The sequence below is a fragment of the Vombatus ursinus genome, unplaced genomic scaffold (assembly GCF_900497805.2).
Source record: "Vombatus ursinus unplaced genomic scaffold, bare-nosed wombat genome assembly UNPS02014807.1, whole genome shotgun sequence".
In the NCBI taxonomy this organism is placed as follows: Eukaryota; Metazoa; Chordata; class Mammalia; order Diprotodontia; family Vombatidae; genus Vombatus; species Vombatus ursinus.
The window spans coordinates 61,304,479-61,319,969 of record NW_020954585.1 but is presented as its reverse complement, the minus strand read 5'-3'; the positions used below and the strand labels follow the sequence as shown (position 1 = coordinate 61,319,969).

The 15,491-nt window shown below is 36.8% G+C and overlaps 1 protein-coding gene across 1 annotated transcript in view; it reads left to right on the top strand.

Moving 5' to 3' along the window:
* Positions 1-15,491, top strand: part of LOC114052190 (ATP-binding cassette sub-family A member 3-like) — a 193,544-nt gene that overhangs the window by 18,644 nt on the left and 159,409 nt on the right. The window contains exons 7-8 of the mRNA XM_027874667.1: positions 11,692-11,808; positions 12,567-12,684. Coding sequence (XP_027730468.1) covers positions 11,692-11,808; positions 12,567-12,684 — 235 coding nt within the window. The remainder of the gene's footprint in view (positions 1-11,691; positions 11,809-12,566; positions 12,685-15,491) is intronic.

The following is a 15,491-nucleotide window of genomic DNA, read 5'->3' as shown; positions in this document are numbered from 1 at the left end:
CCTGACTCCAAGATCGGTGTTCTATCCACTGTGCCACCCTGCTGCCCCTGGATTCTGATTTCTAATCCATTCTGCTGTCCTCTTACATTTTATGGGTGAGCTCATCATACTCACATTTGCATTTGTATATTTCTATTCATACTTTTCTCTAATACTTTTTCCTTTCTTTTCTTCTTGGCCCCTCTTTACAAAGAAGACGAGTGTGGCAAGAGAGAGATGAAGGGTGCTTAGCACCAAGGGCTGTATACTTGATGCAATCATCTTCTCCTCCTCTCTTATTGCAGTTCCCTTTCCTCACTTCAGACTCTAATCACAAGTTCTTACCCATTCATTCTTTTCTTTTATATACCTCTTCATGATTAACCCCTCAGGCTTAGAGTTTGTTTTACTTTTGACTGATTCCTCCCTTAATTTAACCTCCTTCTTATTCCTTCCTCTTTTCTCTCCCCATTCCTATTTCCCTGTTGATTTAAATAATTTAACCTCTTTTGGCTGCTTCAGAAGAAAGTGAGATTTAAGTGTCACCCTTTCTACTCGCCTGATCTTCTTCGTATATTATCTTCTACTTGTACACCCCAGTTATAGGAGATATGCTCCATCATCCTTCCTTCCCCTCGCATTCCTTTTTTCCCCTTTATTTCATCTTCTAAGATCATAAAAATAAAATAAAACCTAAGAAAATAATTCCCAGACTGTCTGTCTTATGAAACTCTCTCTGTAACTCCTACTATATTTTGAATAGTAAATACTTACTATAATTTGAATTTAAATACTTAATCATTGTTTAGTCCCTTCTGATTTCTTGTTCATGTTTACCATTTTCTGTTTCTCTTGACTTTTGTGTTTGTATTTCAAAGTTTCTACTTAGGTCTCATCTTTTTATCAGGATAGTTTGGGAGTCCTCTGTTTCATTAAAGGTCCATTTTCGCCCCCTGTAAGATTTTTTTTGCAGTTTCAATAGATGAGTTATTCATAGTTATAAGCCTTCATCTTTTATGTTTTGGAATATCATATTCCATATTCTGTTCTTTTATAGTGCCATCTTCTAATTGTTGTGAAATCCTGACTGTGAATCTTTGGTGCATGAACTCTTTCTAGCTGTTTACAGTACTTTCTCTTTGATCTAAAAGCTCTTGATTCCTTGCTTCTCTGTATCATATTTGTTGTTTACTATAGGATATTGGTATTCCATTGCATCTACGTACCACAGTTTGTTTAAACATTTCCCCCAAAATGGACGAACTATAGAACTCATCTATGCTAAATTTCATAATGATACTTTGTTGTATTCTGTCTTTTAAGTTGTATCTGACTCTTCATGACACTGTTTGGGGTTTTCTTGGGAAAGATACTGGAGTGTTTTGCCATTTCCTTCTCCAGCTCATTTTATGGATGAGGAAACTAAAGCAAACAGGGTTAAGTGACTTGCCCTGGGTCATACAGCTAGTAATAATATTAAGATGTTTTAATTTTTAATATAGTAAATATTGACAGATATAACCTACCTAAACAAAGACTCTTTAGGGTCCTCAGTAAATTTTAGAGTGTAAAGGGGTCCTGAGACCAAAAAGTTTGGAAACCACTGCACTAGAAACTTTCTTAATAAATTCAGGTTTAAAGTAATGATGTTTGCTTTCCTCTTTTATTTGTTAGTTTTTAGAAATGCTAGCAAAAACAATAAAACAAGAGAAAGAAATTAAAGGTGTAAAGAAAGGCAAACCCCGGGGCAGCTAGGCGGCGCAATGGATAGAGCACCAGCCATGGAGTCAGGAGGACCTGAGTTCAAAATAGGCCTCAGACACTTGATACTTACCAGCTGTGTGACCTTGGGCAACCCCATTGCTTAGCAAAAAGAGAAAGAAAAGGCAAATCCCTGTTTGCTGGTAATATTTTTAAACACTTGTTTCATTTTTTCTAGTTGACATTGTGACCAAGCTGTGTTTTTCTATGAGGCTTTACTTATAGATATTTAGAGTCATTCTCTTCTTCTAGGTTTGTGTTTTGTATTCCAGACATTATAATAACTCTTTATCATGGGAGTCTTTTTGTTTATTTCATTCTTCCAGCCTTACTTCCCAAATTGCAACTTTGTGTCAGGGCCAGGCTCTGTGAACTTGTGGAGGGATTTCTGGGCCCTATTTGTCCCTGGTTTCTATTTTCTTGGGTCATGTTGCTTTCTCTTGAGTGCTTTGTCCTTCAAGAATCTCAGGGGTAGCTCATACCAGGGACCTGCAAACTTGCAGTGTGCGCAAAGTGATCTGTTCTAGGGCAAAATCTCGTAGTTGCCTTTCTGGTATGAACTTTACAAACTCCTGACCTAATTGTTGTCTTAACCCCACTTGGTGCTCCAGTAGACAGCCTCTGTTCACCTCCTGGAAGAAGGTTCAGTGACAGAACTGCTAGTTACCCCTTGGTCTTAGCTCCCTACTCTGGTTGCTCAGCTATAAGCCTCAGTAAAAACAGGAGACTGAATCCTAGATCCAGTTCTGGGGTCAGAACCACATACCTACTGCTCACTTCTTTTCCTACTCTTTTCCCAGCACTCAGCCTCAGGCTTATGACCACTCCTTGTCCTAGTAAGCAGCCACGGTTACTCTGCTCAGTCCACCCTGGCTCAGTGACCCAGCTCTGTTGTCAGAGCAGCAGAACTGTCAATTGGCCCCTGTTCCTACTTGCTGAGTAGCATCACGCCCGTGCTTACCAGATTTGCAATTGCTGCTTTCTGTAGTATACGGTTATAGGACCAGTTAAATCCCTGGGCTAAAAGGTTATTTTGCTGTGCCTTCCTTGTTAGACTCTCTCCTTAGTGCTCACACACCTTTCTTTGTTTATTTTTTAATTTATTTAGATTTATCAACAATCACTTCCATATGCTTTTGAGTTTAAAATTTTTCTCCCCCTTCCCACCACTCTCCCCAAGACAGTGCACAATCTGATATAGGCTATACATATACATTCCTATGAGACATATTTTCACATTAGTGATGTTGTAAGTAAGAATTAGAACTAATAGGAGGAACCACCAGAAAGATGAAACAAAACTCAACAGAAGAAAAAGAAACAGCAAATAGTATGCTTCCTTCTGCATTCAAACTTCATAGTTCTTTCTTTGGATGTGGATAGCATTTTCCATCACGAGGCCTTTGGAGATGTCTTAGATCCTTGTATTGCTGGAAAGGGTTAAGTTTATCAATATTAGTCATCACAACGTTCATTGTGTACAACATTCTCTTGGTTCTGCTCACTTCACTCAGCATCAGACCATACAAGTCTTTCCAGGTTTTTCTGAAGTCAAACTGTTCATCATTTCTTATAGCACAATAGTATTCCATCACATTCATATACCACAGCTTGTTCAGCCATTCCCCAATTGATGGGCATCCTCTCAATTTCCAATTCTTTGCCACCACTAAAAGAGCTGCTATAAATATTTTTGTACATGTGAGTCTTTTTCCCATTTGTATGATCTCTTTGGGATATAGCCCTAGAAGTGCTATTGCTGGGTCAATAATGCACATTTTTATAGCCCTTTGGGCATAGTTCCAAATTGCTGTCCCAAATGGTTGGATCATTTCACAACTCCATTAACAGTGCATTAGTGTTCCAATTTTCCCACATCTTCTCCACATTTATCATTTTCTTGTTTTGTCATCTTGGCCAATCTTGTAGGTATGATGTGGTACCTCAGAGTTGTTTTGATTTGCATTTTTCTCATCAGTAGTGATTTAGAGCATTTTTTCATATGACTATAGATGGCTTTAATTTCTTCATCTGAGAACTGCCTGTTCATATCCTTTGATCATTTATCAATTGGGGAATGACTTGTATTCTTATAAATTTGACTTAATTCTCTATATATTTTAGAGATGAGGCCCTTATCAGAGAGACTGGTTGTAAAAATTCTTTCCCAATTTTCTACATTCCTTCTAGTCTTAGTTGCATTGGCTTTGTGCAAAAATATTTCAATTTAACGTAAACAAAGTTATCCATTTTGCTCTTCATAATGTTCTCTATCTCCTGTTTGGTCATGAATTCTTCTGTTCTCCGTAAATTTGATGGGTAAACTATTCCTTGCTCTCCCAGTTTGCTTACAGTATCAGCCTTTATATCTAAATCATGAACCTGTTTTGACTTTATTTTGGCATGTGGTGTGAGATTTTGATCAATGCCTAGTTTCTGCCATACTCTTTTCCAGTTTTCCCAGAAGTTTTTTTTTTTTTTCAGAGTGGGTTCATATCGCAGAAGCTGGGGTCTTTGGGTTTATCAAATAATAGATTACTATAGTCATTGACTATTCAGTCTTGCATACTTAACCTATTCCATTGATCCACCACTCTATTTCTTAGCCAGTACCAAGCAGCTTTGATGATTGCTGCTTTATAATACAATTTAATATCTGGAATGGCTAGGCCACCTTCCCCTGCATTTCTTTTCATTAGTTCCCTTGATATTCTGGACCTTTTGTTCTTCCAAATGAATCTTGTTATTATTTTTTCTAACTCTATAAAATAATTTTTGGTAGTTTGATTGGTATAGCACTGAATAAGTCAATTAGCTTAGGTAGAATTGTCATTTTTATTGTATTAGCTCGGCCTACCCATGAGCAACTCATGTTTTTCCAATTATTTAGATCTGACTTTATTTGTGTCAAAAGTGTTTTGTAATTGTGTCCACATAGTTCCTGGCTTTGTTTCGGGAGGTAGACACCTAAATATTTTATAATGTCTATAGTAAGTTTAAATGGAATTCTCTTTCTATCCTTGCGGTTGGGCTTTGTTGGTAATATATAGAAATACCCATGATTTATGTGGGTTTTATTTTATAGCCTGCAACTTTGCTAAAGTTGTTTATTATTTCAAGTAGTTTTTTACTTGATTCTCTAAGTATATATCATCATGTCATCTGCAAAGAGTGACAGTTTTGTTTCTTCTTTGCCTATTCTAATACCTTCAATTTCTTTTTCTTCTCTTATTGCTAAAGCTAAGGTTTCCAGTACGACATTGAACAACAGTGGTGATAATGGACATCCTTGTTTTCACCCCCGATCTCATTGGAAATGCTTCTAGCTTGTCCCCATTATATATGAAGCTTGCTGAAGGTTTTAGGTAGATGCTATTTATTACTTTAAGGAAGACTCCATTTATTCCTATTCTCTCTAGAGTTTTTAATAGGAATAGTTGTTGTATTTTGTCAAAAGCTTTTTCTGCATCTGTTGAGATGATAATGTGGTTTCTGTTAGTTTTGCTGTTGATATGATCAATTATGCTGATAATTTTCCTAATATTGAATCAGCCCTGCATTCCTGGTATAAATCCTACCTGGTCATATTGTATTATTCGTGTGATAAGTTGCTGTCATCTATTTGCTAGTATTTTATTTAAAATTTTTGCATCTATATTCATTAGAGAAATCGGTCCATAATTTTCTTTCTCTGTTTTAACTCTTCCTGATTTAGGTATCAGCACCATATTTGTATCATAAAAAGAATTTGGTGAGACTCCTTCTTCACCTGTTTTCCCAAATAGTCTATGTAGTATTGGAATTAATTGTTCTTTAAATGTTTGATAGAATTCACATGTAAATCCATCTGGCCCTGGAGATTTTTTTCCTAGGAGTTCATCAATGGCTTGTTCAATTTCTTTTTCTGAGATGGGGTTATTTAAGTATTTTACTTCCTCTTCTGTTAATCTGGGCAATTTATATTTTTATAAATATGTATCCATTTCATTAAGATTGTCAAATTTATTGGCATACAGTTGGGCAAAATAGTTTCTAATTATTGTTTTAACTTCCTCTTCCTTGGTGGTAGCTTCACCCTTTTCATTCTTGATACTAGTAATTTGGTTTTCTTCTTTTTTTAATTAAATTAACCAAAGATTTATCTATTTTATTGTTTTTTTTTTCATAAAACCAGCTCTTAGTTTTATTTGTTAGTTCAATAGTTTTCTTAATTTCAATTTTATTAATTTTTCCTCTGGTTTTCAATATTTCTAATTTGGTGTTTAATTGAGGATTTTTAATTTGTTCTTTTTCTAATTTTTTTAGTTGTATGCCCAATTCATTGATCTCTTCTTTTTCTATTTTATTTATGTAAGCATTTAGAGACATAAAATTTCCCCTAAGAACTGCTTTCGCTGTATCCCATAAGTTTTGGTATGTTGTCTTATTATTGTCATTCTCCTGAATGAAGTTATTGACTGTTTCTATGATTTGTTGTTTGACCCAGTCATTTTTTAGGATTAGATTATTTAGTTTCCAATTCTGTTTTATTCTATCTTTCCATGGCCCTTTATTACATATAATTTTTATTGTATCATGATCTGAAAAGGATGCATTTAATATTTCTGCCTTTCTGCATTGGATTGTGAAGTTTTTATGCCCTAGTACATGGTCAATTTTTGTTTATGTGCTATGTACCGCCGAGAAAAAAGTATATTCCTTTCTATCCCCATTCAGTTTTCTCCAGAGGTCTATCATACTAACTTTTCTAATGTTCTGTTCACCTCCTTAACTTCTTTCTTGTTTATTTTGTAGTTACATTTATCTAGTTCAGAGAGGGGGAGGTTGAGGTTCCCCACTAGTATAGTTTTGTTGTCTATTTCTTCCTGTAATTCCCTGAACTTCTCCTCTACGAATCTGGATGCTATACCATTTGGTGCATATATGTTTACTAATGATATTACTTCATTGTCTATGGTGCCTTTTAGCAGGATGTAATTTCCTTCCTTATCTCTTTTGATAAGATCAATTTTTGCTTTTGCTTTGTCTGAGATCAGGATTGCTAACCCTGCTTTTTTTACTTCAGCTGAAGCATAATATATTCTACTCTAGCCTTTAACCTTTACCCTGTGTGTGTCCCTCTGTTTCAAATATGTTTCCTGTGAGCAACATATTGTAGGATTATGGTTTTTAATCCATTCTGCTATCTGCTTCCATTTTATGGGAGAGTTCATCCCATTCACATTCATAGTTATGATTACTGTCTGTATCTTTCTCTCCATCCTTTTCCCTTCCTGTTTATGCTTTTCTTTCTCCTTTCTCCTTTTCCTTCCTCACTAGTGTTTTGCTTTTGATCACCACCTCCCTCAGTCCTTCTTCCCTTCTATTAGCCCTTTCTCTTTTCATCCCCTTTACCCTTACTGCTTCTTCCCTCCCTTCTATCACCCTTCCCTTTTCTTTCCTCTTTTCCCTCCTATTACCTATAGGGCAAGTTAGATTTCTATACCTAATTGATTATGTTATTCCCTTCTTGAACCAAATCTGATGAGAGTAAGGATCAAACAGTGCTCATCTCCCTCCCTTCTTTCTCTCTGCTGTAATAGGTTTTTGTGTCTTTTCCTGTAATATAATTTACCCTTGTCTGCCTCCTCCTTTCTCAGTAAATTTTCTTACATCAGATTAATCCACTTACTTGGATCTATTTAACCCACTTGATTAGATTTTTTTTAAATCATTACATCACAGTCAACTTATATCCACCCCCTTTATGTATACTCCTTTAACATGGTGTAATAACAATACATCTTCCCTTGTAGGGATGTAAACAGTTTGCCCTTATTAACAACATATTGCATCTTTCTGTCCCGTTTATCTTTTTATGTCTCTCTTGAGTCTTGTACTTGAAGATCAAATTTTCTGTTGAGCTCTGGTCTTTTTATCAGGAAGGTTTGGAAGTCCCCTATTTCGTTGAATATCCATCTCCTCCTCTGAAAGATTATGCTTATTTTCACTAGATAGTTGATCCTTGGTTGTAATCCAAGCTCCTTTACCTTACAGAACATCATGTTCCATGCCCTACAGTCTTTTAATGTAGAAACTGCAAGGTCCTGTGTAATCCTGACTGGGGTTCCATGATATTTAAATTGTTTCTTTCTGGCTGCTTGCAGTATTTTCTCTTTGACCTGGTAATTTTGGAATTTGGCTACTATATTTCTTGACATTTTCAATTTGGGATCTCTTTTAGGAGGTGATCGGTGGATTCTTTCTATGGCTATTTTACCCTCTAGTTCTAGGACCTCAGGGCAGTTATCCTTTATGATTTCCTGAAAGATACTGTCCAGGCTCTTTTTTTCATTGTTATTTTCAGGTAGACTAATAATTTTTAAATTGTCTCTCCAGGATCGATTTTCCAGGTCAGTTGTTTTTACCAATGAGGTATTTTACGTTTTCATCCATTTTTTCTTTTTTTTTTGTTTCTGTTTGACTGATTCTCGCCTTCTCATAGAGTCATTGGCTTCCATTTGCCCGATTCTAATTTTTAACAAATTGTTTTCTTCAATTAGATTTTGTATCTCCTTTCCCATTTGGCCAATTGTATTTTTTAGGGACTTGTTTTCTTCAGTGCACTTTTTTTCCAGTTGGCCAATTGTATTTTTTTAAGGGTTCTTCTGCCTCTCTCATTTGACTTTTAAAATCCTTCTTGAGCTCTTCTAAGAAGGCTTTTTGGGCTTCAGAGCAGTTCATATTCCCTTTTGAGGTTGCAGATGTGGGTTTGTTGTCCTCTTCAGAATTTCTGCCTTGATCTTCACTGTTCTCATAATATGAATCTGTGGTACATTTTCTTTTTGCTCATGGTGTTTCCTTATTCCCTGGCTTTTAAAGAGATTGAGCTCTCCTGCTGGGGAGCAGAGGGCACTGATCCAAGCTTCTTGTGTTGGGAGCCTATGTCTTGGTCACTGACTTTGTGTACTGGGGCCTCCGATGTTGGCAGTTGGAGGCTATAGGGTTCTGGAAGCTTACCCAGTGTTAGGCTGGAATCAGCAAGGTTGGAACTCTAGGGCAACTCTAGGTTGCCTGCTTTTCCTTTCCTTTCGCTTTCTTCAGCTCCTTTCAGATGGATGTTGCAGGTTATTTATATACCTGGGGCCCTTTGTAGTGCTGCTTCCCCTATTTTTGCTGAGGCACTGGGGAGACCTGTTTGCTATAGAATGCCGAGGCACCTGGTGGTTTTCTGAGCTGATTTCCACCTGTTCCGTCCTCACTGAGGCACTGGGAGGTCCAGGTGTTGGTGTTTGCCTGCTCCACCACCTGGGTTTCAGGATCTCCTCCTGGTGTGCTAAAATAGGGCTTTCCACTACCTTGCTGGAACACCTCCTGTTCCATACTGCTCCCCTTCGCCAGTGCTAGAGGGGCCTTTCCCATTAATCCCTCAAGCTACCTGGGCTACTGCACTGCTGCTGCTTCTAGTTCAGCTGTTCCAGGGTTTTTCCTAGGGGTGATATTTTCTGGGCTTTCAGAGGTTGATAGGGGAGGGTAAGAGCACCCGACCTTTTTACTCTGCCATCTTGGCTCCTGGTCTCACACCTTTCTGTGTCTTCCTAAGATGACCTGAGCCGGGAAAATGACTCACTATAATTTTTCCTTAAATTTCCCCATCATAACTCAGTCTTAGATGCTTTAAAATTTTTGTTTTGCTGGTCCTTAATTTCAGTTGGTTTTTGTTTTGGTTTTTTTTTCAGTAAAGTAAGAGGCAAGGTACTCAATGGAGAGAGAGAAGGGAGGTGGAAGTGTTGGGTGCTTGAGAAGGGAAGATAATTTTTTTTAATAGCTTCTGTGAAGAGTGATAAGACATCAATTATGGAGGCATAAAATGAATGCCTTACTGCAATAAAGACCAGTCATGATGGTTGTAAGAATAAACTTCTAGGGAGATTTGTTTAGTATCTCATGAGTAGGAGCAGAGAAGGCAAATTGTAGAAGCAATCTAATGCTGACTTTGGCAAGAGAAGAATAGAAATAAAATAAAAGGGCAGAATATTCCAGAGCAGAGGGAATCATAGCAAAAAAAAAAAAAAAAAGCTAACTATTGGAGTGACACCAGAGAGGATGGAAAGTGAAGTTAGAACAGTAAAGTACTGAAAGATAAAGGTAACAGAGATCTTTATAAGGCAAAGAACAGATGGAGGAGGAGTGAAGCATAGTAAGAAGTATAATGATAGGATATGATAAATGAGTGAATATCAGAGTTTCTTTTTTATATGTTTTTATTGATTTCTGTTTCTTATGTCACCATAGTTTTCTAAGTATCCCTCCCTCCTCATCTCAGAGAGCCAATTTTTTTAGAGAAAAAAAGATCAACACAACTGATCAATACATAGAAAAACTCTGAATACATATGCAATGTGTAACACCTATGGATCTCCCACAGCAGTTTCTAAATAGAGAAATGGAGTGTGTATGTATAATGGTGAGATCTAGTATGTTCATCCCTATATATGGCCAAGATGGAGTGAAGCAGGAGGTCAAAAGTTTAAGGGGGCTGAGGAATTGGGAAGTCAAGGAATTTGAGGGAGCATTTAAGTTTTTAATCACTCTTGTGTCATGGACATGACAATAGATAATGTTGAAGCCTACAGATCTATTTCTCAAATAGTGTTTTTAAATGCATAAAAAAGTTATATATGATTTCAAAGGAAACCAACAGTTAATTAAAATAAAAATATAATCATTTTCATCTAAGTTCACTGACCCTCTGAAATCTATCTGTGAACTCCTTGAGGTTTGTTGAACCTCTGATCTAAAGGGATATTAAAGTCCCCTAGGATAAGGGCGGATTTGGGTAGGAGAGGATGATGGTGAGCAAAGTATTGAATTCCTTGAGAAAGGAAGAAAGAATGACCTGGAGGTAGGCATATAGCCAACATAATTTGGATTGGTGATCAAGAGGACTTCAAAAGAGCTCTGGAGTGAGAGTAGAAAAGTACTGTTTTGACTTCTTCCTCCAGGACCAGTGTGTTACTTACTTTCTTCCATTGCTTTTACTGGATATTTATCCCTTTCCTTTCTATCTATCACCTCTGGAAATTGAAGAAACAAAGACATCTTCTTTTACTGTGACCCCAAACCATAGAATTATAATATCCACACAACACAATAGTACAACACCATAATGTATAATATATTCATTATTATTAGCCAACCTGAAAGCAAAAATTATGTGTTGGCTTTACAGATCATCACAGTATACTAAACTGAAACTGATCCTATTTTGCTACAGCTTGAAACATCATAGATTCATAGATGTAGAAATGGAAGGAAACTCAGAGACCCATCTAATCTAATCCCCTAATTTTACAAATAAGGAAACTGAAGCCCAAAAAGATTGTGACTTACCCAAGATCATCCAGTAAGTATCAGAGGCAGAATTTGAACCCAGTTCTTCTGACTCCAGAGCCACTGTGCTGCCAAACTTCTAAAGAATCTCTACGGATGGTAGTTATGGAAAGGCAAATTTTGGCTCATTTTAAGGAAAACTTTCCATTATCTATCTCTGGATGTCATCTAGCAAAGACTAGGTAACTCCTTTGTTGGGGATGTTGTTAATATAAAATCTATACTTTGAGTGGGTGTTGGACTAAGTGATCTCTGTAGTCCATTCTTATCTTTTAAGTTTGTTTCTATGATTCACCAATTTCATTGTTAAATATTCTACATACTCTCCCTTTCTTATTTTTCTGTGGCCTAATTTAGAGATTTCCACTGACCAATAACAGGGATAAAACTAGCTTCCATAGCCATCATAAATGATACCTATAAAAGTTTCTCACCTACATTCAGGGGTTTGGATATAAAAGACCTTCACAGATTTATTTAACCGTTTACTCTGACAAACCAGTAGCCAGGTAATTATTTGATTTTGTGCCATTTGGTTTATGTTACTTCCTTCTTCCTTCTCCCCAAATTCCCTCCTAGGAATACCTTCAAATGATGGGACTCAGCAGCTGGCTGTTACGGGCTTCCTATTTCATCACATTCGTCTGTTCTTTTCTCATTACCATCAGTTTGATGACAATGTTTTTCTTCATTAAGGCAAGTATTTGGTTTCTTCTGTCATACTGAAATTCTATTGTAAAGGATGTTTGATATTGGGAAGGCTGATAGAGGAAAGCAGGGTGGTACACAAGAAAGTGAAAGATTTGGTAAGAGAAGGCTTGGGTTCTAATCCCAGCTCTACCACTTATTTACTTGTATGACTTTGAACAAATTACTTGGGGCCTCAGTTTCTTTATCTGTAAAATAATAGAGTTAGACTAAGTGACCTCTGAGAGTGCTTCCAACTCTAAATCTATGAATGAAATTAGTTAATAGTGATTGTTTTAGAAATCTTGAGTCTAATCAAAACTATAGGTTAGTGTCCTAGGAAATAATACCTTAACTTTAAGGAGCCGTTTTGCTGTTCCTTGAAAAGTGAGTAGTCTAGTTTATTTCACATCCCACTGGCCTCCAGGCACTGCTTTTGGGAATTCCAAGAGAGGAAATTCCTTCTGCCAAGGCAGAACATTTTGCACCTTTTAATCTTAGAGAGTTTCCTGGGGCATTAGATGTTAAGTGACTTATCCAAGGTCATCTAGCCATTGTGTGTAAGTGGTGGAATTTGAATCCAGGTCCTTCTGACTCTGAGGCTTGCTCTATATCCATTATGCCTTCCTGCCATGAAGAGTTTTGGATTAATTGCATTAATCATGCAGGAATTTTAAACATTTTCTATTCTCTTCCCATCTTTCCCTTGTTTTTATGTAATAACATGTACCTGTGTGACTGATATGATTTTTAAATATTTTTGGTAGATTTTTAACCAACCAATACTTCGCAACAGTGACCCATCTTTGGTGTTTATCTTTCTGGTGTGTTTTGCCATTTCTTCCTTGTTCTTCAGCTTCATGATCAGTACATTCTTCAATAAAGGTGAGACTAGAAAGTTCTTCCCTGACAAATCATCAGTCTTTTCTTGCAGATGCACTGAGGATTTATTTGGTTGTTTCCTTTCATCCTTCACTGCTGTGGAGTGACTAGCCAGGTTGGAGAGGATTAGGAGTCACAGCTAGCCCAAACTCTTTTCCATTCTTATTTTATCTTACTTCAGATCCATTAATTTTTGTACTCCATTCCTTTCCAGTGTCTAAAATAGGACTGACCGCATAGTTGCTGCGTAGGAAATTGTTCTCAATTGGGTTACTACTTTTAGTCCAATTTTTATGGATAAAGATATTTCTTTTCAAACTGTTGATATATATTATGACGATAGCCATGTCAGAATGATATTTAATTCTATAGCAGTGTAATTTCTTATAGAATGCATTGATTATCTTTGCACAAAGTACTATGTCAATTGGTATTAAATTCTTGTAAAGCAGTCCCCACTTTGGCAGAATATATTTCTAGGAACCTCATCTTAAAGAGTTTTCTCTAGAGGAAAAAATCTGATTGCACATATGCAATCAATCAACCAATATGATTTATTAGACACCTCCTGTGTGATAGACTCTGGGAATCCAGATATAAGAATTAAACAATTCCTGCCCACATGAAACTAGGGAGATTGTGTGTGTGTGTGTGTGTGTGTGTGTGTGTGTGTGTGTATGTGTGTGTGTATAAAATTATATGCAAAATATTTCCAAAGTACATTGGGGTGGGGAGGGGGAGTATATAGGAGCCAAACTGAGAAAGGCTTTAAATGCCAAAAAGAGGAGGTTGTATTTGATCCTAGAGATGACAGGGAGCCGTTGGAGTTCATTGAGTAAGGGAAAAACAAGCATCAGACCTGTACTTTAAGAAAATCTCTTTGGCAACTATATGGAAGTTGGATTGGAGTGAGGAGAGACATAAGTCAGAAAGACCAGTTAAAAAACAAATAGTCTGGGTGAGAAATGATAAAAATCTGAACTAGGGTAATAGCTATAGGGGTAGAGTGCAGGCTGTGAAACATGCTATGAAAATATAATTGATAAGACTTGACAACTATTTATATGTGAGGAGTTGAGAGAAAATGAGGCATAGAGGATGACTTCAAAGATAACTAATCTGGATGACGAGAAGGTTGGTGGTATCATTGACAGCAATAAGCATCTGGAAGAGAAGTGGTTTTAGGGTTAAAGATAATGAAAAATGTTTAGATATTAGGTATGAGACATCTATTTCAAAATATCTAATGGGTAGTTGATGATGCAAGACTGGAACTCAAAAGAGAGATTAGTATTGGATATATAAATCTGGGAGTTGTCTGTATAGTGGTACTAATTAAACCCATAGGAGCTTAAGAGGTCAGTTAGGGAGGGATACTAGAGAAAAGGAATATAGGTCAGAGTCTTGGGGTATATCTTTGGGGTGGAATATGAATGGCAATCCAGAGAAGAAGTGGTCAAATATGTAGAAGTCCCAAGAGAGATAGCATTGTTCTGGAAACACAGAGGGAAAAAGAATATCTAGAAGGAGAGGGTTGTCCACAGTGTCAAATGCTGCAAAGAAGTCAAAAAAGATGATGATTGAGAAAAAACTTGTAAGATTTGGCAAATAAGAACTCATTAGTAACTTTGGAGGAAGCAGTTTTGGTTAAATGAGGTCAGAGGCCAGATTGCAAAGGATTAAGAAGTGAGAAGAGGTGAGAGCAATAAGAGTAGGCAGATTTCTGTAGGAGTCTGTCTTCAAAAGGAAGGGGAAAAAGGGGCCATAACTTGAAGGAATGGAGGAATCAAATAGAGGTATTTTAAAGATTCAGGAGCCTTGGACATGTTTATAAGCAATAAGGTTGGAACAGTAGATAAGGAGAAATTGAAAATTAGCACATGAGATGGGAAGGGGGTGATTATGGTAGTGACTCTGTTAGCAGTCCGCCAAAAAAGATGGAAGCAAGGGGATGGGTACAGAGGAAAATATAGAAGGGTTGACTTTAGCAGGAAGAGCCATCTCTTCATGAGAGCTTAAAATGAGAACGGTAAATAATGTCAAGGAGTTTGAAGATGTAGAAAAGATGGAGCTTACAGCAAATGGTCTTTATATTTTTCAATAAAGATAAAGTGTGGTCCTCAGCTGAGAGGGTTAGGTTAGGAGAAGATATGGGAAGTTTCAGGAAAGAAGAGGAGATTTAAAAAAACTTTTTGAGGAGTAGGAGAGAGAATAAATGGAAGGATTAAAAGAATTGCTCTACTACTTCAGTGAGAGCCCATTTGGGATTAAATAGCATAAATTTATAGTCATCCTGCTCAGCATGCTAACATGACTTCCTCCATTTCTATTCAGAGACACATGAGTAGGAGTGGAGGACATGGATGGTTCATGACTGAGATGGCATAAAGCCTAGGCTATAAAGAATGAGGAAGCAAGGGACTTGAGAGGAAAGGAAAGTATAATGTTGAAGTGATTATCTATAGGATTGAGACAGGGAAGAGAGGAAATTGAAACCACAGCTGGGATAAATGGCCTGAGAGAATATTGAGGGATGAAAAGACTGTGCAATATTCTGACTCTGAATTCTTCTATTCCATTTATTTTTTTAAATACCAACTAAAACTGGATTGGGTATATGATGGCTGAAGGAAGGTACTAAGTTTTTGTCAGGTAGCATCAGAAGTATGGAGGTTTCATCTGAAAATATCGAGCAACATTTTTAAGTGCTTGTTAGGTATTGTGGAACAATACAGAGATACATAAGATGAAGTCTTTTTCCTCAGGGTACTTACAAATTTGTGGAGAAATTAGACATTCACAGATAATTA